A 27,315-nucleotide genomic window follows, 5' to 3' on the forward strand; every position below is an offset into this window, starting at 1 on the left:
CCGCGCATGACTCAAGCCGTGGCTCTTACTCACACAAACTAAGTTGAAGCGTACGTGCGAGTAACGTGTCCCCACTACGACTGACTGAAATCGCATGAGTGTGTGAGTGAGATCGCGTGGGAGAGCCATGCACGTAGCTATCTTACTCGATGCCCCGGGCAAAATCGTACTCTAACCGTGAAGCGGGTAATTCATAAAGAAAGAAAATCAAAATGTATTGTAATGGAATTTTAGTCGTTGCAGTGTATATACATTTGCGCAAGCGCGAGACAGAAAGATTGTGGGTTAGGAGCGCCTAATTGTACTTAAGTAGCGACGTAAGGTTTCGAGCAAAAAATGATTTGCATTTTACAAGGAATAAGTTATATAGGTTTTCTTATAAACGATTGAACAACTAACATATAGTCTTTCTAATTCTTATATACATAAATAAACACGTATATATATTATACGTATAAATAAACAGGTATATCAATTAATGAAGTAGAACGCCAGTTTTGCTGGTGGTAAACTTGGCGCTGAAGTGCACGTGGCGTCGAGGAACATCTTTATTTCCCGCGTTAGACCTTGATCCTGGTAACAATGGCGGCTTGGCAGCGGTTGGCGATAAGCATCTACAGCTGCTCGATCTTGGAGTTGGCGCTAGGGGCGCGCGGATAACGAAACTTAAAGTCGGTCGACAGATTTAATCCACTTTTATTCTTTTATTTCAAAATAAATTTTTAGCATAAAACTACAGAATAAAACTCAAGATAACCTACTCTCTCTGTCTTTTACCGATCAGACGTGTTTCGCGTCGGTTCTGTGATTTTCGTCGATTTTTGCCGTTTTGGTGTTCTCTGGGAGCTGTGCTTTTTGCTAACAGACCGTGCAAGTTCGCCTGGTTCGCTGTCGTTTTCTGGGTTGGACGTAGCCTGACTTGTCGTATTTTGTGCCAGAGAGGCTCATTATTCCATCTGACTTTTTACGCTTGATCGCCTGAGGCCCCAGCCATTTTGGTTTGCCAGTGACGACCAACGCCTTGGTTCGCTAACAGTCCTTTCAACGGTCAGTTTTGCTGTCTCACCTCTTCTGCTCACTCGAGCTCAGCTGTTCTTCGAGGTTTGCCCGAGTGTGCGAAGTGCAATTGTTGCATTGCAAAGCCATCAGCTCTGTTTACATCCTTCTGTCAGCCGAGATAGAGGTCTCCGGCGTTAACGTTGCCGAATATGCCAGCGCCTAATGTTTTGCCACACACACAGTCTCTACCTTCGCAGGCTTCTTCATCGACACAACAGTCGTCTGCCGCGTCGTATTCGGGCACTGTGCAAAATTCTAATGTGTCACCATTACTTGATGGTGCTAATTTCCCAGAGAAGTTGGCGCAGTTTTCTTAATTGCAAGGAGAGAAAAAGTAAGATGTAATTTTCAAGCACTGTCTTCATATATCCAAGATAAATAATGAGACGGTTAATCGCATGCGATCTCTTGAAGCAAGAATCACGAATATCACTACGATAATCTATGGTCAAGAAACACGCCTAAAATACCTCGAAAATAATTATGCGCGCCTCTATATCGAGATGGAAAATTTTAAAACTAGTGTAAACCAGCGACCCACAGCTCCACACAATTCATTTGCGCCCGCTTCATCAGCTGTTATCGTCATTTCGGGCCTACCTAGTGATACCACAACCGACGACAAGATTATCGTTTCGCGTGTGCTCACTGAGATTGGTGCTGAACATTTTATTGGTGACATTATTGGCATCAACCGCGGCGCTTTTAAGCCTTACAATGATAAAGCTTCAAGTGACGATAATCCGGTAGTACCGCAAACCTTTTCACTTATAATGCGCTTCAAATCTACGCCGGTACACAACGAGGTCATGCGGCTGAAAGTTATAAAAGATAACCTGCTGGCGGCAAAAATCTTCCCGGACATGGAGGATGCCCTTAAGCGCAGGCTGTATCTGAACGAGTGGTTGCATTATCGCCAGTTCAAGTTGCTAAAAGAGGTGCACACTCATGCTAAGCAGTATAACTATAAACGCGTTTGGATTCGGAATGAATCGATCTAGTCGGAGAGAGGTACACTAGAAAAACGGGTGCCTACCGCGAAGGCGAACGTAGTTAGTCGGTCAGAACCAAGCGAAGATAAGTTTGCGATCTCCATCGGTGGGCGGATGACGTTGGGGAAAGGTAGCGCCGAATCCGAGAGCGAGAAACTGAATCGTTTGCTAAAACAGGCTCTGGGCCCCGAGTTAAGTGAGGGTTTGACCGATGACGCGAGCGCCGAGTATGGGGATCCGAAAAGGGGTTTACCGACGGATTCGGAATCGAAGGGGGCGGTGCCTCGACAAGTTCCGGCCGTGAAATGCTCCGTGCGTCTGAGGGAGGCTAAAACCCCCCTTAGTGTTGTTCTGGAGGGGGGTGAGACTGATGACGAATCAGTACAGAACGACCCGGTAGCGACCGATGACGTGCTCCCGGTGGGAGACGTCGATGCAATAGTTGACGACAACCGAAAATTCATGCGATTATACCTAGGGGGACGTTGGTATACGGCTCTAGTGGATTCCGGGGCATCGGTTTCGTTAATGAAGGCTGATTTAGCCGAACGTTTCAGTTCGCGCCTAGAACCTTGCGATACAGTCATCCGAGGGTTTAACGGTTATAGCGCCACGGTTAAGGGCGCGTTATCGCTTAAATTAGACGTAGACGGAGTACTCAATCGGTGGAAAATTAGGGTCGTGGAACAGTGCTACCATGATATTATTTTAGGGATAGATTTCCTAGAAAAATGGTGCGAGGAATTAGCTCCGTGGGATAATCGTTGGCGCCTGCAAGGAATATGGCACGATTTTTGCGGAAAGGCATCATCGAACGGTAAGGAACTCTACGCCGAATTTGCCGGGTTATCAGAACTCACCCAGTCGGAACATGACCGTTTTCTAGCTGTGGTAAAGAGATTTTTGCCGGAAAACCCGCCCACTGATTTGAAGACAACGTGGTTGATTAAACACAAGATGGTGTATGTAGGAAACAAAATCGTTAAACATAAGCATCGTCGTTGGTCTCCGGTTCATTGGTCTATCGCGATGCGCGAAATTGAAGAGATGCGCCGAATGGGGGTAATCGAACGTTCAAATAGCGACTTCAGTAGCGACCCCGTAGTGGCGAATAAAGAAGGCGGGGAAAAGAGATTTTGTGTTGATTATCGCGACGTAAACGACGGAACCGTTAAGGACGCGTATCCACTACCGCCAATCGATAGTATTCTAGATAAATTACGAAATGCTCGGTACATCACAAAAATAGATTTGCGGAAAGCCTATTTTCAAGTGCCGCTAGACGGAGATAGTAAAAAGTATACCGCGTTTTCCATGCCTGGATCGGGTCTATGGCAATTCACGCGAATACCATTTGGGTTGGCTAATGCACCGGCGACCTTTCATCGCCTGGTGGATAGCTTATTTGGACCAGCTTATTTGAGCCGTACGTATTTGGCTACTTGGATGATATCATCATAGTAACAGAGAATTTCGAAGATCACCTGAAATGGGTGGAAATTGTATTAAAACGGATTACAGAAGCGGAACTGACCGTTAACCGGAAGAAATGTGAGTTCGGTTGTTCCCAAGTTAGGTACTTGGGTTATTTGCTAGACAGAGAAGGGTTAAGGCCCGACCCATAGCGAATTGCGCCGGTGTTAGAGTATACTCCACCAAAAAAAAAGAAGCAGTTGAGCCGATTTCTAGGAATGGTGGGATGGTATAGTCGTTTTATTCCGAATGACTCGGAAATCAAAGTTCCCCTGTTGAAACTACTGAGGAACACGCAACGGTGGGTATGGGAAGAGGAGCAACAAGAAGCGTTCGAGGCGCTAAAGTTGGCTCTGACTCGTTCTCCAGTTCTTGCGTCCCGATTTCACGAAGAGGTTTACGATTCAGTGCGACGCGTCCGACTTCGCAATTGGCGCGGAACTCACTCAAGAGTTTGAAGATGGGAAACACCCAATCGTGTATCTAAGCTGTGTATTATCGCCAGCGGAAAAGAATTACACTACAGGGTGGGCCATTTTAATCAAACCAGTCTAATAACTCCTAAATTAAGCCATGAACAGAAAAATTGTTTAGATGAAAGTTGTCCAGGATCAAGGGGGGCATCTTTTTGTGCAATTAGTTTTGACCTTGAACTCAAATTTCAAGGTCATTTGAAGGTCAATTTTTTTTTAAAATAGGAACCCCTATTTTTGATAGCAGATTCGGAAAGAACAGGAAATTTTACGTCCGAAACGGTATTTCAAAATTTTTTTCATGACCTTCACAAGGTCATTTCAAGGTCAAATGTTAAGAAATACTGTAATTGCTATTTAATCGCATTTTCTGATAGAATAATCGTAGTTAATGTACTTTTATGATGAATATTCAAACCCTATGTGACTATGACCATGAAAATATTTACCTTGAAAACAAAATAATTCCCTAATTTGAGCGCTACCCAGGAACAACGACGTGGACGTATTAGGATTATGTTCCCTTTGGGGTGCTTTTTTAACGTGAGTCCCCTTGCCTCTCACTGGGGCGCTTGTTTACTGTGAGCCCCCTTGCCTCTCACTAGGATGCTTGTTTAACATTCGTTAACAAATGTTTAGTGGTCAAAAGTAAATTTTGAAGTAAACATGATAATTTTAAATATCTGAGTTCTTAATGGGAGTGGGAAATGGAACGTTAAAAATCAATGTTGTCAATTCATTCACGGTCGAAGCAGAGTCAAGTAAAAGTTTAACGTTTCAAAAGCGTAAAAAATGGTTAAACAATAAAGGTAGGACGTTAAAAAATACATTATTTAAGATAAAATATTAAACAGCATTTTGCTTTTGTAATATTAAAAAAAATTTGTAATAATTGTATTTGCCAAAGTGCATCATTTCCAGTTTAGATGTTTTTTTTTAAGTTGAATTTCTTTAATTTAATATGAATTGTAACGATTGTTCTCACGCTGTCTTCAATTTAAATCACAATGTCTTAACGTAAGAAAATAAGAAGTTACAAATTTGATTTAAAAATTATACAGTTTGAATATTCCTCCTTTTTTTGTTGTCACTTTCTTATTTTGGTTTAGTTTCAATTTCAATAAAGAGTGAATGTAAATAAAATAGTTTTTCTTATTATAAACAAAATTTTCAACATGGACGATTATCAATCCAATGAAATGGTTGATATGATAATGATCTTAGGCGAAACCCAAAACAATGCCAGAGCCGCGGTGCGACTCTACGCTGAACGCTTTCCTCTAAGAAGGCGTCCTACTCACGACACATTACTCAGATTACTTCGAAGAGCTCGTGATGGACATCTTCGTCGTCAACACGGACACCACGAATACAACGAAAATGATCCTAATGTTATAGCCGCCTTAGCAGCTGTTCATCTCAATCCACAAATTAGTAGTCGACAAATTGAAAGAGAAATCGGTATACCACGAAGAACAGCATTGAGATATCTCAATAATTTCCACTATCACGATTACCACATAAGATTAGTTCATGAGCTGAGGCCACGCCATTTTCTAATGCGTATTAACTTTTGCTAGTGGGCTTCAGGAGTTTTACAAAATGATCCAGATTATTTCAGATTTGTTATGTTTTCTGACGAGGCTATATTTCGCAGTTATGGTCAATTAAATAGGCACAATAGTCACTACTGGTCACCTGTAAATCCCCACTGGTACAGGGCTATTGACCATCAAAACCGATGGAGTGGTGTGGTGTGGGATCATTAATGGTTACCTGATTGGGCCATATTTTTTAAGGTCAAAATGTTAACCAGAATAGCTATTTGGCATTACTCAGAGATCGACTGCCAGAGCTTTTAGAGGATGTTGACTTTCGGACGTTTCGGACGTAAAATTTCCTGTTCTTTCCGAATCTGCTATCAAAAATAGGGGTTCCTATTTAAAAAAAAAATATTTGACCTTCAAATGACCTTGAAATTTGAGTTCAAGGTCAAAACTAATTGCACAAAAAGATGTCCCCCTTGATCCTGGACAACTTTCATCTGAACAATTTTTCTGTTCATGGCTTAATTTAGGAGTTATTAGACTGGTTTGATTAAAATGGCCCACCCTGTACGACCGTGAAAGAATGCCTAGCGATGATCTTCGCAATCAAGAAGTTGCGCCCGTATATTGAACGATATGGTTTCACGGTAATCACGGATCATAGCAACTTGCGTTGGCTCCAGAATCTTAAAGACCCAAGTGGCCGATTAGCGCGTTGGGCCCTCGAGTTGCAACAATGGGACTTTGAAATCGTGCATAGAAAAGGAGCCAACCATCACGTACCAGACGCGTTATCTCGTAGTAAGGGAGAAGAAGAAGAAGTAGTTAGCGCCTTCGAGGTAATCACGGATGAGTGGTATCTTCAGCGCCGGCGAGACGTGATATCGTCGTCAAAGAAATTTAGGGAGTGGAAAGTCGAGGACGAAATGCTCCACAGATACCGCCGTGACCCACTATTAGACCCGATTACTCACCCGTCAGAGGGTTGGCGTCTGGTGGTGCCGATAGAATATCGCCCCCGAGTTCTGAGTGACGCACATTGCGAAGCTTCTTCCGGTCATTTAGGAGTAGAAAAGACATATGATCGCTTCGCGAGAGAGTATTACTGGCCGGGAGTATGGCATGATGTTAACCACTATGTACAAGAGTGCGACGAATGCCAGCGTTATAAAACTTTCCAGTTAGGAACTTGGACCAAGCCTGGGGAAAACAGGCCGCAGTATACAACCGAGGGAAACGCGTACTAGAATTTGAGGTGGGTGACATTGTACGTCAGAAAGTACATTCCCTCTCCAAAGGAGTGGACGGGAAGTGCAACAAGTTAGACGCGAATTATAGCGAACCGTGCGTGATTCTCCAGAAACTATCGCCACTCGTGTATATTCTGGAGACCAAAGATAAGCGCCAGACCGCTGGATATGGCGATGATCTCACCATCACGATCTCCAACGAGAGGGCGGAAACCGTGGAGGAGTACCCCTGACTTCGAGGCCCCAACAGTAAGCGGCGTAAATACAACCCGTTGCGCCACCTCGAGTTGGAGGGTATAGAGTCAGTGGTGGCAGGACCATCGCACCACCGAGACCACTCCCCGCCGGGTCCACCAATACGTCGCGAAGCCGTGGAGGTAGGTATTCCACGCCGTTGGCGCCACAGGTTCCCGTTAACCTTCGCGATATTTCAGGTTGAGATTCCATTCTATCAGCCGCCTCCCTCGCCGAGAAATGCACCTCCCATGTCCCGCTTGGAGATTTCCGGCGCCGAAAGCGACTCGAGCGGGAGCCCGAGTACAGGCGCGGTGCCACGTCGCTACGATGGGACGACGGAATCGGGCTCCCGTCCGCGTTCGCGATCGTCGCGCCGGAGAGCCGCGGTACGGCTCGACGGGGTCATGTTTGGAGGGCTAACTCCTATAGCGATGGAACGACTCTCGATCCGCCCCCCCCCCCCCCCGTACCTGCTTTAACTGCTGGCAGCCGGGACACCGCCGGACAGGATGTAGAGCGCTGCCAAGTCGCTTCTGCCGTCGTATGAGGAGGTAATGGCCGGTCAGGACCCTACCTACCGCCATTCCAACCGCATGCGGCCACCTAGGGACGAGAGGAACGCCGGCCCCTATAATCGACCGCTGCCCAGCGTCTGGATGGAGGCGCTCCACGTCTCTCCACGGCTCCGCTGGAGGTCCTGGCGTTGCTCCGGTCTCACCTGGGTAACGCCTAGGACCCTCTTTTTTGTTTTTCTTTCCCTTCTTAATAAAGAGTAAACAAGAGTCTACCCAAGGAGTAATGATTTCCGTCTCCCATGCAGGAATCATTGACGCCCCAAATCGTGTGTCGTATGCCAATTAATAGCGCCAGCTCAACCATCTCGAGTCGTGAGTTGTCCAAATTTATTTTCAGAATTTCGAGGACCCAAGGAGTTCCGGGGCGAGATCAGCGCCGAGATACCCGTGCGAGAGGAATCTTTTCGGAGTCGCGTTGGCTACGGCCATTCAATAGTCCTGTTTTAGCGTCAGTTCGTCCCGCCTCCGGTGTCGTAGAACTGGAGATGGAAGCTCGTAGATGGGGCTTAGTCTTCGCGGCGAAACGTTTTCAGGGCGGAGCTGTGAGACCGGTGACCTCAGTCCAGGAGAAAGTTCCAGTGGCATCCGATCCAGAGAGGAGAAGCTTTCCACGCGGAATAAACCAAAATTCCGTGGGAACTTTGGTTTGGGGGGGGGGGCATTGCGACGTGTAGCCTGCTCGGCTACACGTGTACACTATCCCTAAATTGTTCGCACAATCAATGTTGTTCCCCTGCTGCAATGTATCAAGGGCATTTCAAGGTCAAGTTGATTTTTTGAAATGGAAACCCCTACTTTTAGCCCCATAAATGAAAAGAGAGTGACATGCGTTCAAAAATGAAAAAATTTTCAATATTTCCAGAAATTTTCAATATTTTCTAAAATTTTCGTAATTTTTTCAGTTTTCAAAAATTTTCAAAGTCATTACATTATTTTGTATTAGGGTCAATTTTCAAAATTCTCGATGTAGTTAAGTCATTCCATTATTTTGTATTAGTGTCAATTTTTGAGAGTGAACTACTCTTAACAGTTATGTAGATAGCAAATTAGTGCAGAAAAGCTTAATCGTGTTTTTTACTTCTTGTAAATCGATAATTATTATTGAAAAAAATCTGTTTCCCTGTTTACTGGTCTGTAACAAATTATTTTGATTTTGATCATGGCTGATTATGGTCCCAACGAAATCGTTGATATGATCATGATTTTGGGAGAAAGTCGAAATAATTATGCAGCAGCTGCCAGACTTTATGCTGAACGCTATCCCAATAGGAGACACCCAAGTAATGTTACTATTCAAACCTTAACTCAGAGAGCTCGAAATGGAGCTTTTGTTCGTCAACGCCGTCATCATGAATACGACGAAAACGATCCTCGTGTTATTAACATTCTAGCGATTATTCATCTTGATCCTCACATTAGTACTCGACAAATAGAAAGAGAAATAGATATACCTCAATCAACAGCATCCCGAATATTGAGAGCGAGAAGATATCATCCTTATCACATAACATTAACACAACAGTTAACTCCAAATGATATGATTTTGCAAGTATGTTTTTGTCGATGGGCAATACGAATGATTCAACAAGATCAAGACTTTTTCAGGCACGTTCTTTTTTCAGATGAATCAACATTCAGAAACACTGGAGAATTGAATAGACATAATTGCCATTATTGGTCAGATGAAAATCCTCATTGGTTCAGGCCCATAGACAATCAACACCGCTGGAGTGTTATGGTCTGGTGTGGAATCATCAATGGCTATTTGATTGGTCCTTATTTCTTTGAAGAGAACGTGAATGGGGTAAACTTTTTGAGATTACTTCGAGACATTTTATCTGAATTACTAGAAAATGTAGACCTAGCCACAAGGCTAAGAATGTGGATCCAATTAGATGGAGCACCACCACATTATGCACGCATTGTTCGTGATTATTTAAACACCCGCTACAATGGCAGGTGGATTGGGCGAGGTGGCCCAGTTGCCTGGCCCCCTCGTTCACCTGATTTAACCCCTCCCGATTTTTACTTATGGGAATATCTTAAGAATGTTGTTTATGCTCAACGGCCAACAACGCGAGATAATATGATCGAACGCATTCGTACAGCTTGTGCAGCAATCCCTCGAGATGTTCTACTTAGAACCATAAGACAATTCAGAGCTCGACTTGATCTTTGCATCCAACAAAACGGCGGAAACTTCGAACAATTAATCAATGGTTAACTCCAGTTAACATTCCATAAAAATACCAAAAAAATAACAAAAAGGGAAAAAACAAAAAAAAAAACAAATAAAAAAAAATACAAAAAAAATAAAACAAAAAATGGGATGCTAAATCCTTTTGACAATCTCCTCGATGGTGCATCCTGGGTTCGGCTGATGTCAAAGGTAATTTCCGCACAAAAGATGATTTGTTTCCAAAATCACATGTTCGAACGTAAAATTTACCGTTCTTTCCATTTCTGGTGCCAAAAGTAGGGGTTTCTATTAGAAAAAATCGACTTGACCTTCAAATGACCTTGAAGGTCATGCTCAATGACATTGTCAAGGTCATCATCAGATAGCCAGGGAAAAATCCTAAAACTTTTACCCGAAACTTTTTTCGCTGGCATGCTTTGCCAACGAGATAATTGAGATTAAAGATTAAAATGACTCACCCTGTATATCTTTCACAAAGTTTGTAGAAGGCACAAATATAAATTTACGCTTCATCGACTCGTTCTGACTTATGCCGGCATCGTTGGATAAGTTATCGTCATACTTGACAGAAATTGGCACACTAGAACGAGTTTTTGCCGAAGATGGATTCTCTCCCGAACAGATTGGATTGCTGAAAAGAAAAGGTGTCTTTTCCTATGACTACGTTTCCTCGCTCGCTAAACTCGACGATGTGAATCTTCCGACGAAGGATGATTTTTTCAGCAGTCTTTACGATGCTCACATCACCGATGAAGACTATGAGCACCCCGATAAAGTATGGCAGGATTTCAACATACAGACTCTCGGGCAATACTCTGATCTGTATCTCAAGACTGACGTTATACTTTTAGCTGAAGTCTTTAAGAACTTTAGGAGTAATTGCGTGCATGAGTACAATTTAGATCCAGCTCACTATTACACTACACCGGGTCTTTCATGGGACGCAATGCTGAAATATACGCAGATAAATATACGGTATGGTAAAAAATATATGATATCAAATAGTTAAATGGCAACTACGTATTCGAAATAAATTTATCAAATTATTCTTTAATACGATTTATAATTTCATTGTTTTCTAATGTCATTGTTAATTTACTGGCGGTATTCTACACTACTATAAATATACTTGATAAACCCGTCGCTTTATAATTTAACGGTGAGATAAAATGAATAATTTTTCAATGATAACACCGGCACACAAAATAAAAAAAGTTGTCTGCGCGAGAAATCAGACCTATCTATCTTTATGTTTTTCGGGTCGCTGAATTCGAATATAAGGTCAGTTAGGCCCCATCACGTCAGGGTCAAGGTCAGTTGGAGGTCAAATTAAGAAGAAAAGGTTTAAAAAAATTAAAATGCCATGTATTTATGTTTTTTTGGTCGCTGAATCCAAATCCGGAATCAGTTTGGCCCCATCTCGTCAGGTTCAAGGTCAGTTCAAGGTCAAGCTGAGAAGAAATGATTAAAAGAAGTAAAAATGCCATACATTTATGTTTTTTCGGTCGCTGAATCTGAATCCGGAATCAGTTTGGCCCCATCACGTAAGGGTCAAGGTCAATTCAAGGTCAAACTGAGAAAAAACAGTTTAAACCGATTAAAATGTCATATCAAAACTTTCCAAAAATGGAAAAAGATACCGAAAAATTGTAAAAAATCTTATGTAATCACATAATATCTTCCTTGTGTACAGAGAAAAGTTGCTTTCGTTTATATTTTTTTCTTATTTTGCTTTTTTTCCACTAGCTTAGTAACTCTCGATGTCTTTCTTTACTCCTTTTTTCTCTTGTAATGAACTCTTTTTACTTCAAATGACCTATGCACACATAGCTTCCGGCCAGAAAAGCGAACGCGTCAGCTCTCGTGTATGAGACTGACTACATTGAGCGACGACCGACAGCGTGCGAGAGAGTGAGAGTGTGTGAGATCGCGAGAAGAAGACTCCCAAGCCAACTCCTGCTACCACTGAGTGTGTGGTGTGCGCCTACCGAGAACGGCGACAGCGAGTCCCTATAATCGAGACCTGTTACAATCCATATAATATATATACACTCACATATATTCTAATATACAAAAATATAAGAAACTTCTGATGCAATAAATCCGTATCAGGTAATATTGGCAAGTTTTAAGATGGGTATTTTTTGTTACGTATGAATATGTCTTAAAATAATTTTCTAGTAAATAACTTACAATAGTTTGAAGTAGCCGTACTTTTATTAGAATTGGCTCTTTGATAACAGATAGCCAAGACCTCCATAAAACTGCTTTAAATTGTTCAAGCCAACTCGCCTTATAAGTTAAGTTTTTGATTTGCATATTCTTATTTCTGTAATGATTCTCCTCAACAAAATCAATAATATTTTGTACTTTGTTGGAAATTTTTTTCCCTAGATTACTGCATTCAAATTGATCGCAAACTTTATGTATAGCATGACGACAAGCATACTCTCTTCCTGGCACTACTGCTAATAATTGTATGTAAAAATCAGCTGGATTGTAATTATTTGGACATGAAGCTCCTAACCTAAAAAATAAGTATTTTGTCGTAAAATTCATAATTTTTTCAGATAATTATTTGATTTGATTATATGACAATTGTTTTTAAATCATCCAATAGCTACATAAAAACACGAAGGAGCAAACAAAAAATAGTATTATGTTGACCAAGTATGCCAGGTAAAAAACATAGTACATTGTGTACCAAGGGCGTAAAGTGGTCTTTTTTAGGCCAAGTGTGGAATTTACAGTACGGGTCAAGGCGAGTTAGCCCGAGACGAAGGCAAGGGCATTTACGAGCCGCAGACGAGAACTACAACCACGCGAGGCCAAAAAGCCCGCTTAGCCCTTGGTGCACACCATATTTTTTGTAACGCATGTACTGCTTTTCGGCTTTCAAACTACACTTATTGAATTTCACGCGAGATTATAAGATTTGAGCATTTTCAATAAGCGGGCAAAAAAAGTCACTTTAGTCCCTATTAATAGGTACGAAAAACGTGAAAATCGTTCGCGTGTTACAAAAAATTATTTATAGAGAACATATGTTTTCCTTTATCTGATGATATCCCTTGGTAGTGATCAAAATATTAATTGGGCTATGCCGATCTTCCCGAGGCAGGTGGTGTAGTGAAATGGAGAACAAAAATTATAACATTCTCTTTTCTTTTCTCAACGTTTCAGCGATCAATGCCGCCTTCATCGGAAAACTGATGTGAAAAGTTGTATTTATCAAAAAATTATTGAGATATAAGTAGTACCCAGGCACCATGGAGAAAGTGAACAAAACCGACCTTGACCCCCCACCCCGAGCTAGTGAGAGGTGAAGGTCAAGGTCAAGATTGTTTACTCCCCATGGTGCCATTTGTACTTTGGAGAGAGTCCCCTCACTCTCCCTCTTTCAATCCAAAGTACCTCTGATTTTTCGAAACACTTTGGAAAGAATCTCTTCCCCTTTTCTTTCTATCCAAAGTGCCTCTGATTTTTCGAGACACTTTGGAGAGAACTCTTCTCTGCCTATCCAAAGTGTCTTGGGTTTGTAAGGCTCTTTGGAGAGCGATGGAGTAACTTATTTGTTAAAGTGTTTAACAAGTAAGTCACTCCATCGCTCGACGATCACCTCAACATCACCCCGACAATCCACGAACGACTGATGTATGGTGTGGGGGGTGCTTCCACCACCACCACTACCATAACCACTGCCCTCTTTTACGGGTACTCAGCATATTACCTTTTCCATTGCGAATAAAGGACCCACACTCCTTAACAGTATCTTAATTTTAAGAGATGTTTTTGGGGTAAAAAAAAGAAAAAAAAATGTAGCGAGACCCGGGCTTGAACCTTCATTCAACTCGGAGTTCGAGACAGGCATTTTACTACTGGGTCACGACTACACTGTAAAATCAATTATCAAATGTTGGGTTCGTGTGTGTAAGCACGCACACGCGCGTGTTTGTGTGTGTATGTGTGTGGTTTTTAATACACTTATGGTTAAACTTAAAATCTAGCTTCTAACTATAACGAGTGTGAAGGATGACTGGGGATAGGTAGTGTTGAATAAACTACACAGGTAAGTAAGTCGAAATATTTATATATGTTTAACCATTATATTTATTCAAAACTCTTAAACTAAATACGATTATAGTTATGTATCCTTATATATAGTTGTATTTAAGTATGCGACTAGGTTATATAAATGTAAATTAACAAACTCGTATATGATGATACAAATATTTGCTAAAGCTAAATATATATTTTCATCTTTTAATAATTGATCTTTCGTATCTACAAGCGTCTCGTCAAAATCTCTTATTGCACATTCAACATTGTAAGTAGTGAAATATGTGTACTGTGCATTTTCGCTATTTACTAATTTGTCTTTGCTATAGTCACCCAGCTCTTTCACAATAATTATTATAGCCTCTTTAACTTTTAATAAGTATTAAATTCTATGATCTATTATTTTAGACAAGACTTTTAAAGTAAAGGGTTACGAACTTTTTTCGTCCTAGACTCGCCAGAGTCTTTGCGTATTGTCGTCTCATCGTCCTCCAGTAATTTAAATGCTCGATCGGAGTAGCTGATCATAAATGTGATGTAAAATCCGGAAAAAGTAATTCGTTGATCCTGTAACGCCCCGTACAAGCTCCGCAAAAAACTATACAGAATAAAAACTAAAATTTATTGAATATATTTTTAAATTTTACGCGGCTATCGCACTCCCCCATTTTCAACTAGGATAAGCTCGCGCTACAGCTGACAGCGCAACTTCAGCAGCGCCACGAGCCAGCAAGCGGCGGTAGCAGCAACACCGAAAGAAGAGGGAGAGCGCGCAACACACCATGTATATATGTATATAGAAGCGGCGAGCGCAGCGGCGCAAGAGAAGGAGAAGCGGCGTAGCGCGCGCATATTATAAATTGTTTGTATGAATGGGTTTTGTACATAGGTGTGAATGTCTGTGTGAAAGTGTGAATGTGAAAGTATTTTCGACGGCACGATCCCCGCTCGCTCCGAGGCCTATAAAAGGACCCGCACGGCCAGTATGAGCTCACTAGCCGAAGCGCTTAAGCGCCAGCGCAACTAAAGCGCCTAGTCCCTGCTCTTGAGCAACTTATGCCTTGAGCAGGTAAAAGACTTAGAATATTTTCAAATATTTCTACACTTATAAAAATTTCGAGTCAGGCACGATATCGCATCATAAAGCGTATCAGTCCTAGACTTTGTAAAAGTCAAAACGGATTTACCCATTTAATTTTTGTGATTCTTAGAATGTATGCAAGATATACGCAATATTCTATTATTTATTTATTTGAATATATTTATTTTTGTTATAAGAACAAAAATCTCTTTATTGCGATAGACCTCCACTACCTGGTATCCCGGACCTGAACTATCATAATTGAGAATTATTATAAAAATTTAAAATCTTTCTATTTAATCTGTTGTCAGAATCACGACGCAGATTATTAAATGTTCGCGACTTTTCAGATTGTAAAATAAATAGATTTTGTATTCTTACATAAATTTAATTACTACAGGACCGAGATTAGTCGTGACCGTTTCTATCCAGCATATCCTTCTCGCTGTACGCCTGGAAGTAGTGGTCGATTTTGTCAAACTGCTTTCGAAACTGTAGCAGGACGGAGGCAAGCAAGAAGCATAGTTCGTAAAATTCGTTATTTCTTAGTCAAACAACCGGATTGAAGTCACCCGTCTCAGGTATTTTCCAGCCCAATGTGAATAATTTTTTCATAAGAGTTTTTCAAGCCGAATATTATGGGTAGAATTTCATGACAGCGATACTTGGTGGTCCAGCCATCTGTTTCTTCTTATACTGTTTCTTGTCACCGAGAGAGAACTTCTACTTTAGACTTGTGAAAAAGAACTATGCTCTCTGTGCTGTTACCACGCCTTTTATTCAAAAACCACTACATTCGGTGGGAGGCGAGACCAATGAGGAACAGTCTCGCAACAAGTGGATAACCAATAGAATCACTGGTGCTGTAGAGGGGATCCAATGAAAATCTGTAGGGTCGCACTTTTCGGAAGCTGTGCAAGCTAAATATCCTTACTTTATCGTTTCATGTTTAAAAATTTTACAATATTATATAACAACTTAGTAACGAATTCTTCGGCAATATGATCATTTTTTATCAAATCTGATGAAAAATTTTTGAGAAATTGCTGCATACCCATATCATTAATCATATTGTTGTGACCGAGCCAGAACGTTGCGCGATTCGAACACCAAGAATCGACCTTAGCAACGAGATCAACGACGTCGCGGATGTTATTGTTTATTTTCAGTCTGGTTCTGTCAGCTGTTGAGAACAGTTGTGTTTAAGTTCGAATAAAGATTCCGAGTTCAAGAGTGATTTTCTATAAATAACGTGTTGTTATTTTTATTACCCGAACCCGATCAAAACAATATAATATAAGAACATGATACAATATTTTCCACAAGCATTAGAAAAGCTGCTTTGTAATCAAATGTGGTTTCATCTGATCTTCTTACAATTTCTGGATACATATATCATTTTTGGATACATATGTCACCACCCAGTGCATACCACGTCTCTTATGACTCTGTGTATTAAACACAAAGCCACATGGTTTTACCCATGTCATTGAAATTTGATCCGCCGGATAAACCCCCACCGCATGAGCTCTCATTTTTCCTTCTCTTTCTTCTGAATTTATTTTAGATACTTATGCTTTTGATCATAGAATTGGGTCGGTTCTTTCTCAGAAGCAAGATGGAATCGAACGTAGGCTATTATAGTAGAGTCCTTTCTAAACCGGAGAGAAATTATTGCGTCACTCGACGTGAACTCCTCGCTATTATAGAATCGTTAAAACATTTTCATCATTTTTCGCAACACCTGGAAAATATTCATAGAGTTCATTCTTGCAAAGATAGTATGGCGGTGGAAAAGGACGCTCTGCTGTTGTAGTTATAGTGCATTTAGTGAATGTGAATTTAGCCAGAGTTTCAATTTGCAGGTGTTGTTGAGCGCACAGGTGTACTGAAGTGCGCAGCGTTTGATGGAATTCTCACACTTCCTCTTCTAATAAAATTCCAATGGGTGTCATTGTTGGCCGATAAATCGGACGTCAAATCGAATGCAAAAAGACAGTAGCCATTTGGGTTTGCATCGCGTGTTATCGAATTACCGGCATTTGAAAAATGTACCCTCGTACCCGAATCAATTTTATTATTTGTCATAACTACTTGTCGTCTGAAGAAACCTGCATTACCGGCATCAGTGTTATCCATTTTACCATCCGTTTCATTATACCACAAGACGCTGCTTAAGTGTGAGTTTTTGCCGCTGGTCCGTAATTAAATAACGTTTCAATGCACGATCTGTATGCGTAGGCGTTATTTGGTGGTGATACTCGTTTTTGATTGAAAAATACATTCATCTGATTAAACAGCAAATGCATGAAATTATTCACAGGTCCGACGACTAGTACTGGCGCATCCTTCTCTAATGGCTTCTTTGGTGTATTTACACGTGGACTTAGCATTGTATGCGCTAAATCTAGATATTCACAGTTGCCAGGGATAGTAAATTCTATTGGTGCTTGATCAGTGAGTAACAAGATTGGTTTATACTGCACCCAATGAGAACTCTCAATTACCGTCTGTGTTGGCGGCAATTCGAAGAGTGATAACTCCGACTGCAACGAGTCACAAGAGTCAGTTTATAGAAACGCCATGTTTTTTTTCTAGCCGGTATGGTGAGTAAATATACCGTTCAAAAAGAAAGCCCTTTAGTTGGCAAAGATATCTTTAGCTACTGCTAACGATGCTGCTTTAGTTATAGATTTCTTTCTCTTCTTCTTTTTCTGCGTGGTTGTCGCGCTCCTACCAGCTCCACGACCAGAGTCTGACTGCACTTTTTGTATCATTTGTGTTTTCTTATATTTAACTTTCTTTTTCTTACCACCCCCCACCTCTTCCCTTTCCTGTTCATCCGATGCCATGATTTTATTTATTATTTGTTTAGCTTTGTGTTTGAGATTATCCCCAGTTTCGTGCACGCGCTTACTTAACACTTCTCTAAAAGGCCTGTTTTCGTTCACCACATCATCCACGATCTTTGCACTAGCACGAGCAGCCTCTTTATCGACAGACTCAGCGCCACGCCTCACAAGAGGTAAAACATTGCAAAATAAACCTTTTAAATAACTGCCAATGCCCGCGTCAGTCTGATAACGCCTACGATCAATTGTAACGTAAGTATCCCCACCACCGTCATTACAGCCAATTTGGTGGGCAAGAAAAATACTATAGTCATTTTATTTAGAAATGAAGTGTTACCGTCAACACACCGTAGTCAAATGGATCAGGATGTGCATGCTTGCCTCTTATATATATATATATATATATATATATATATATATATATATATATATATATCTCGATTGACTGAATGTCGAGGACAGCAAGGGCAAATACATTGGTGGGGTAAAGTTCTGAATTGCGTTCTATTGTAAGTATAATCATGTAACTGAAGAGCCACAGCACGGAGCAGTCGTGAACAAACATCACCTGTCACGTAAGGCTGACAAATACTGCTATAAACCATCAGCACGCTTGCCATACCATTTGCAAGATTTGCCGGTCGATTACCGAAAATGTAGCTTTTCTACTACTAGTCTTTTTCACTATCACAAGATAATAATTCACCATTTTTAAAGCCTAATATTTCACACAACTTTTTAGATAGAGAGAATGAGTAAGTACAACCAGCGCACTTCTTTATCTCGCTTAAAAGAGTATAAAGGATGATTTTATTTGACTAAAAGTCTCCCGATAATCATCATCATCGTCATCACCATCATCATCATTGCGTAACTTATTGTTAGTGTAAGAAGCGCGTGTGGATTTTCTCGTTACACAGACGCCCTTCTCTCTTTTCTCCTTCATTGGTATGTGTTGAAAGGTAAGAGGTATTTGAATTTCGGTGAGATCGACGCACCAATTGCCGAGGAGACAGAAATTTTGGGAGAGTTGTGTGGTCAAGCGATCGGCAGTGTTCTCTGGGTAAACATATTTACTTCTACTACTGGACAAAACCATGTAAAATTCATCTATCATCATCATCTTCATTGTTTTGAAGATTTACGACATCTTTAGCAGACACCTGAGAATTCAATTTTTCAGGTTACCCCTTCCAACTCACAAAGTACTCCTTCCTCTTTCCTTTGGCCCTACTGCGTAATACCTAGTCGATATGTAAAACGTCGCCAGACAAATCTTTGCGCACTCTACTCAGCTGCTGTTCGTAAAAATAGCCTTCAATTTTTTCACCCTCCAGATCCTCGAGTGTGTAGACGGGTGACTGTCTTCTCGTATCGACTTTTATAATCCTAAATAATTCCAGAGTCCAGCCACCTTCGTATGCTTTTCGAAAGACTGTCCAAGCACGACTAACTCGAACCAAGTCTTGGACATTATATTTATGGGTATAGCGAAATTGTCGTTTCACACAGTAGCGCCGTGCTGAATTTTAACGAGCCTTAGCTGCATTATACATACTCACGCTAGATAGCATCATTTTTATTGCGCTATGCCACGAATAATTGTATGACTGTACAATACCGTCCAGCACGTCAATGTAGCGTCTTGTATTGAGATGTGTCAAGTAGTGCCATATTCGCTCTTTAAGAGTTCTGATAAAATGCTCGGCGACTGCTACCTTAACGTCGGGGTCTCGCATAGTACGGTAAATAATGTTTCTTGTTTTCAACAAATCCTGCATTTCACGTCCAACGAATTCCTTGCCCTTGTCCGTTTGAAAGTATATACGCTGCCTGCCATCGTTTAGCTGTAAAATCTGCTCCAGACCACTGACCACACTTTTAGCCGTTTTATCACGAAGCGGCTTAACCCACGCGTACTTTGTAAGCACATCAATGATCATCAGTAAGTAGCTGAATTGATCATTATACGTTTTAAGAGAGCGAAGGTCAACTACATCAGACTCCCACAACTCGTATGGACTGAAAACCTGGTAAGAGCGACGAGGAAAACGATATCGCACCATTTTATGCATTGTGTGCGCATCCTGACTCTCTAGCCACTCTCTCACCGCGTTCAAGCGAAATTTTTTGCGCGTGGCTCGCACAATTCTCTCTCCACCAGAGTATGCTGATGAAGCTGGCAAGCAATAGTACCGTTTTTCAAGCTTTGCTCTCCATTCGTTAACTGTCTTCTACCAACTAATCTCGACCTCTTTCTTCTTTTACGTTTTATAGCCTGTCTGAATCGTGGATAAACCCTATCAGAAGTGATTTTACCGACCATACACAAAACAGTTAATAAAGCGACGCTTTTCTCCTTACTACCTGACGACTCAGATAACATACGTGAAAAAACACGCTCAGCCAGTCGACGATCGGCTTCAGTATGCCCCCAACCACCGCCACAACCTCCATTACTGCCAGCACTACAGCCATTATTGTGCGAATATGCGATATCGTGGTCGAGACAGGCTCCATCCAGAGGGTTTCTGCTGGTCTCACCGCGTGCTATTCTCTCCTCAAGATGAGTACCCGGCCTAAGAAACTGGTATTCCGGTATATGCATCTCGAAAGGCATTCGATTGATTAGCGTGTCCAGCACACTATATTACTCTGTGTTTACTCTTTGTGGTGCTGCCATCTTATATGGCCGAGCTTGGGTTCTTTTAGTACTACTTGTTTTTTAGCAGGAAGTGCTACAAATCTTATTGAAGTATCTACCGTGGTGTCGACTGCTACACGACTGCTGCCACCTCGTTTTCTCTTTTTATTGCCTTTGCGATACTTCAAAAATATCAAATTATTCGGATCGAGTGTTTTCTCTCCGTCGTAGTCCTCCTCCTTTTCCTCGTCGTCGTCGTCATCCTCGTCACTAGTGCTTCCACTAGGTGCTAGTTGTTGTTGTTGTTGTCGTCCCGGTACAGATAATAATAACGTGTCAGAAGCAGTAACTAGAGAATTATTATTGCCGCTACTGTCAGATTCTTCTCCTACAGTAGTCGCTACAGCAAGGTGAAGTTTGTTATTCCCTATAAATTCCAGAGGTACGTGTGCCTTACGAAGTACGCAAACAAACTGATCAAAACTAACGAGAAAGTGGCCTTTTGCTACGTCTCACAGCTTCGTTCACCCAGTCTACAATATTAACACCTCTTGCACGCACGCTATCTACCGTAATCAAACCAAGTTAATTGCTCCATGCTAATAAAACAGGTTTCACTATTACCGAGACAAGGCTTTGAGCTTTAATTAAAAGTCTCTTGCGAATCTTTATCGTCTGTCCCGGAGCTATGATTTTGCGCAGTAATGGTGCGTGTTTACGTAACTTGCTCTTATAACGTCTGCTCAGTGGTATGTTTCCACGCAGAATATTCAGTACACACTCAACCAGGCTTATCTCAAGTTTGGAGCAGGCTTGACATAGCAGATCTGTGCGTTGCATCGTGTCAAGATGACAGCACAGCACTTCCAATATATCCAGATACGGTCTAATGGGATAGTGATGACGCTGCTGCTACTGCTGACCTGATGTTGGCTGTGATGGTGCTACTGTTACTGTTGCTGCTGCTGCTGCTACTGTCGATGTTGGTCGATTTATCACACACAAACGACTGGCACATTTTCGGTGACGGAGTTGCTTTTAATCTGTTTGCGCGGCACATACACATACTAATGCTGATCGAACGGAACTATGCACGTGCGATACCGGCAATTTTCCGGTGTATCCTCTGCTTCAAGTCCAACAGTAGATAATGAAATGGTCGAGAGACAGCATGGCTATAGGCTTCTTGCAAAAATTTCTTTTCCTCGGGATGAAGCTGTCGGGCCAGATGCTGTATCTGCAAGCGATCGCGAGGGTTCTTAAAAATAACTATGTAATTCGAGTTTAACGATATTTCTCGCTGACCCCGACGAATGAAATTTTGCGAGAAAAAGAAAATGCTCAAATTACAATGATGACTACCTTGACAAATAGATTAACTACACTCGCACTGGACGACTCGCGCATCGGATCGTCGAGAATCAAGAGTTTCGGGCGTTCGGGATCTCCACTCTAGTCCTCCGGCTTTGGCAATCCCTCGTGAAATTCAATACTACCACCAGCAAATTCCTCATAAGCAGGCTGCCATTCTGTACAGTAGAGTAATATGCGCTCAAATTGTGTATCGTTCATCTGTGCGATGTATTCGAGAAAATTGTTGACAAACACAGTCTTGCCACACGAGGTGGGTCCGCAAATTATGCATGCCCAGGGATGTCTCCAGTGCACATCCGTGATGCGGTTGGGCAGGTGATGCACACGAAATGCTCGTCAGACCGAGTTGTCGTGGCAGCTACTTATGTCAAGGTTGAAAGAGCTGTAACAGAAAAAGGTAGATTTTGTCGTTCATTTTTGTCTTATTCTGGAGGAACAAACATATGAGGTCTTGGAAGAAGAGTATATAGTTACCGCTTAGAAAGGCTCTGGTGCGAATCCAACAACCAGCATCAGCCGTAGAGGTCGTCTTTGCAATCGATGGGGTCGGCGTCAATCTTGAGCGGTCAGAACTCATAAAGTTACAGATAAGCTTATACAAAGGAGCCCCAGATCACACTATTGGTCTCGTTCTTCATATCGCAGTTCATTATGTCGGTGTGATTTTGTCTAGTCCATCTTCCTCGGGTCCGAGTGGTTCTTCTTGTCCCCGAAATCGGTGAGATCGTTGACACAGTCGCATCCCGCCTCGAACTTGTTTCTAAGCTGCGCAAGATCAAGAGGAAAACGTTGTAGTCCTTGGCTGATTGCGTGGAAACAATAGCGTATGAGCTGGTGAAAAAACAGAATAATCGTAATCTTACTTATTAAAGAACTGTTACCTCTGCTTTTTTATATCGTGTTCTTATGTCGCAGTCAGCATATCCTGGAGCGATTGACCAGTGCCCAGTTTTCTACAAGAAATCTTCAGTCTACAAGAAAGAGCATCGTATGTAAATAAAATGTACCCAAAAAAATTGTAACTTCTTGTATACGATTTCTAGATGCCAGGATGACTCTCTAATTGACGGGATATCGTCTACAAGAAAAAGCATCGGATATAACCCCAAATGTATAAAAAAAAACCGTATGTATCCGGAAATTTCTATTTAGCATTTTTATACATCTAAACTAGTACTATAAGTGTATAGACAAAAAATTAACTTTTTCTTTTTTAAATATAAGAAAAGTATGTTTGTACATACGTACGTACGCTACTTTGCTAATGTTTATTGTTAATGTTTGCGAAAACAAATTAGTCAATAATTACCATTTCCGAGATGAATCTAGGCGTTTATATGCAAAGATTACATTACATCGTTGTAAGAAAGTTAATTTTTGCAGAATATGTTCACGAAATATAGGGATGTTTACAGAAAACATCGTTTTCCAAAATAATAAATTTTAATATTATGTAGATTTCCGATCACATCAACAAACAAGGTGCGCGGTAGCACCCTGATGGCAAATATAAGTTTCTTATACACTGTGCGGTCGGGGAGCAGCGCAACCCTACTATACGTTCGATTGGCTCCAATGATTTCTTGTCTGATAAGTCTTCAATGCTTATGTTTGAGTAATGTATGTTAAAGCTTTTAGTGAGAACTCTTTAATGATCATAATATTTTGCTTCAAAAATTTCTCTACTATCAAAATAATTATGACCAAAAATTAATTTGCAATGAATTCTTAAAATTCTGGGCATGCGATTCTCATCTTGTGAACTACAACAATACAAGAATATGTCATGACATAATAGGTTACATAAGGCATTACATAATCTTGAGCAAGCAGTGCAATATGCTATACTATGCCGCGAATGTCTCCAAAACATATTATTTATGTGTAACTGTAATGGTAAAAGAATGAGAGAGATGTCCGCTAAGTGTCGTTGCCTTTTACGAAACGAATCGCAGTTGCAGAGAGCTGAACGGAGTAAGCATCTATCTATACAAAGATTCCGAGGAAGAGGACCAGATTTTTCAGGCTAGAAGTTGTCTAGTTGTCTTTATCTCGTTTTTTTTTGGATTATTTACGAACGTGCATCAGTGTTTGTTTGAGAGGCCAGAGGCACACGATGCAGCAGAGTACATCTGGCCTTGTGTAAACATTAAACACAGCCTAAAACAGTGGTAGTTTGAAGCTGCTTGGTGCCCACAAACTCTCGCGAATCTGTCTATTGTGCGTGATTGTGCATAATTGTGCGTTTATTAAAGAACCTTCGCGCTTCCGCCAGTGTACCGCTTGACAAAATTAATGTGTCTAATATTCAGGCGCCGAACACCTGCCAAGAGTTAGCGCAAGCACTCGCGTGGATCATCACAAACACGACGTGTGAATCCAGAGAGTAAACAACAGCATGCTCTACATCAGCGAACATCTTGTGACTCTTGGTTCATATCGGTGGACTGGAAACTGGATAACGGCCCAGTTTCCAGTTCCCCAATCAGTGATTACTTTAGGACATGCAGGACTGCTACAACAGAGTCGAGTGATATCGACACCGTAATCCACGGAAAATCTATATGCACGTCTTCAACTTCACGAGCTCTCACCGCTCGAGCTCGACGACGACCCCGTCCCCTCCACGTCTATGATTGTTCGACTCGTACTTCAGCCTCTTTAACGGCAACTTTATGCTCTCTCCAAGACATAATACGCTTGTTTCTTTGGAATGAGTCGACAATGAACGTTAAGGTCTTCCTTCTTCTTCTGTTACAGCGGTTTCTATCTCGACATAAGCGAGCTGCGACGCCACCTCGATTACGCCCCCCCCCCCCCCCCCGAATTAAATCAGCTTCCACATATTAGTGCAGCAGAGTTCGCCACAATTGGCGAGCACCGCAACGACGACTGCCAAAGCTCCGACGATCAGCAAACGACACTTGACGCTCAAGAACATCAAGCCTAAAACGGCCCGTTAGACAACGAGAGCCCGGGAACGAGTTGGCGACAGAACGTCTGAAGTTTGATGAGAAGGAGGCAATAGACGTCAACGAGGAGCCGACGCGGCCCCCATAGATCGGCAGTGTCGGAAGTCTGACCAACCTCAAGTTTAGCATACCCGTAGCAGTTACAGTAGTATTTAGCATATCTTTGGCAGAATCAAAGCTTTTCTTTCGCAGATTCGCATATAAGCATGAACATTGTACGATTTTAATAAAAAAATTAAATTATAATTTGAACTTAAACTTATATTTATGCTAGTAGTACTAACATATTAAACTAATTATAAAACTACATCGTACCGTACGAATTCACCTCGTATTGCACGGAAAATGTTTTACAGACAGTCTCACTAGAATAATTACGCACAACTAGTAATATTCAACACTTCTAGTGTCTATAGAACTGTCTGGAAACATAATTTTGGGGTAACGAAAAGAGATAAGCTCCTGAGTCTAGTATTAACACGATCTCTTTGCCGTTTAGCGGGTTTATTAATTTGATTGAAGGTGACTTCATGCACAAGCTGAGTTTTACTTTGCGGATGCTTATTGTTGCTCGCGGCGATTGAACCCCTGCGCCGGGCGCGGCCTGCTTTCGGTCGTTCGTCCCGCACCCTGATACGACTGACCCGCTTCGTTTCCCTGCGTTTCGCGCATTTTGTTGTTGTATTCCCTTTTGCTACATTCTGTTATGAAATGGCCCTCTTTTTACAATAATTGCATGTGGGTTTGTTCTCCGCGCGCGCGTTTTCGTTTGCAAAAGTTACCCTTTGTCTGTGAACGTATTGCTCCCCTTGGCTTTGGGGCATAGATCGCAGCGGGGGTTGGCTTCGCCATGGCGTCTGCCTTGCATTCTGCGCTGTGCTATTGTTTGGCCCCTCCCTCGGGTTCGTTTGCGACCGGATTGGTGATCTTATAGTTTCGTTAATCGGCATCTGGTTTCTGTACCAGCATTTTTGTGCAGTATGGTTCTTATTATTGCAGATTTGGCATTTTTCAATAGCTTGAGGGTTTACTACGCAAACTTGAGCCGTACTATTCTTTTGATCTTGATTTTCTTTATAGCATGCGAAGTCACGCTCTATCTCTATTCCATGGATTATTGATCGTTAACGTCATTAAATTCGCCAAGCCTCGTGCTTATTGGCCAATCAAGTCCTTTCTTGAAATAATATATTAATTTTCAACTCAGTTCAGCGTTAAAACTCGGCATCGCCTTTCTTTCCATATTTGCTGCCGCTTTTATGTTTACGTCCAAAATTCGGATTCTGTTAGAGTAGGTAACAACTTTTTCTCCCTTTTTTTGTCTTATTTTCGCGAGTTCTCCAAGTAGTTCTATTACTAGATGAAATAAATTACTAGGTGAAATAAATGTGAACCTCGCATTACAGATGAAGGGGAACGCATACGTGGGGACCGGACTTCTCCTGATCCTAGGGACAGTAATGGCGGAAATCGGCATCAAAGTATCCAGGACCAAAAACAACCCCGGACTTATGTATCAACGAAACGACGATATACGCCTCACCTCGGGAGAATGGATAATCGCCACCGGGATCGACACAACCCCCGTCTTCGACAGCGCAGGCTTGTTCCAGCGCGCAGTGGTATTTTTGACGCAGACCGAGGACTATCGAAATGCATCGAACGGAGTCTTAATAAATCAGATGTATCTACTACAGGACAAAATATTACAACTGAATAAAATGGCAGTTACGTTCGAAGCAATAAAAGGACCGTATGATATCCGCACGCACAAACACGGGGGCAAGGACCACGAGCTATTGGAAGGTGCAGGGATTAATAACTTGATACTACTCGAGGATATGCGGCGAAATAAGAAAGAAGAATTGTTTCAACCTGCCTATCACAAGGTAGTCATAGAGAATGACCTAAACGAAAAGATAAGTAATCTAGCACTCAAGAGGAACGCTCTGATGACTCGACTGGGCTTGAATGAGGAGGACGAGGCAAACGCAGTAGAAATCGAGGAGGAGCCCTCCATCGACGAAACCATCCAAGTTCTCAACGAAAACTTAGAACTAACAAATAAATTGATCATCGTCATGCAGATTAAGGAATATGGGCTATCAACGAGAACGATGAGAAACGCGTTGGCCCGACTCCAACGAAAAGACGGACAAGCGCTGGCAACGCCGTTCGAGTCAATAAACCAAGGGACAATACGCGAATACGGCACGGTAGAAATGTACCTACTACAAATCCAGCTAATAATCCAGGTAAAAATTCCACTAGTGACCGAGCAGGTATACAAGACCTACGAGCTCGTGTCGATCCCTGTTTTCGACCCACTCGAACTACCCCGGCACACCGCGATGAAAATTGTCCCGAAAGGTGAATATCTCGTAATAAATCCAGATAACAACGAGCACTTCTTTATGAGTAAGGAAGAAATGAGGGAATGTTTGAAAGTACACCGCGTTCGGATATGCAAGGCCAACCGAGAAATAAAGAGAGGCATGGACTGCGAGAGTAATTTGAAAGCAGATTC

The 27,315-nt window shown here is 41.7% G+C and overlaps 1 protein-coding gene across 1 annotated transcript in view; it reads right to left on the reverse strand.

Moving 5' to 3' along the window:
• Positions 1 to 27,315, reverse strand: part of white (protein) — a gene marked incomplete at its 3' end in the record, with an annotated part of 414,981 nt that overhangs the window by 172,526 nt on the left and 215,140 nt on the right. The window contains 1 exon segment of the mRNA NM_001191034.1: positions 12,000 to 12,333. Within this exon segment, the coding sequence (NP_001177963.1) occupies positions 12,000 to 12,333 (334 nt within the window).

Source organism: Nasonia vitripennis (genome assembly GCF_009193385.2).
Source record: "Nasonia vitripennis strain AsymCx chromosome 5 unlocalized genomic scaffold, Nvit_psr_1.1 chr5_random0008, whole genome shotgun sequence".
Lineage (NCBI taxonomy): Eukaryota > Metazoa > Arthropoda > Insecta > Hymenoptera > Pteromalidae > Nasonia > Nasonia vitripennis.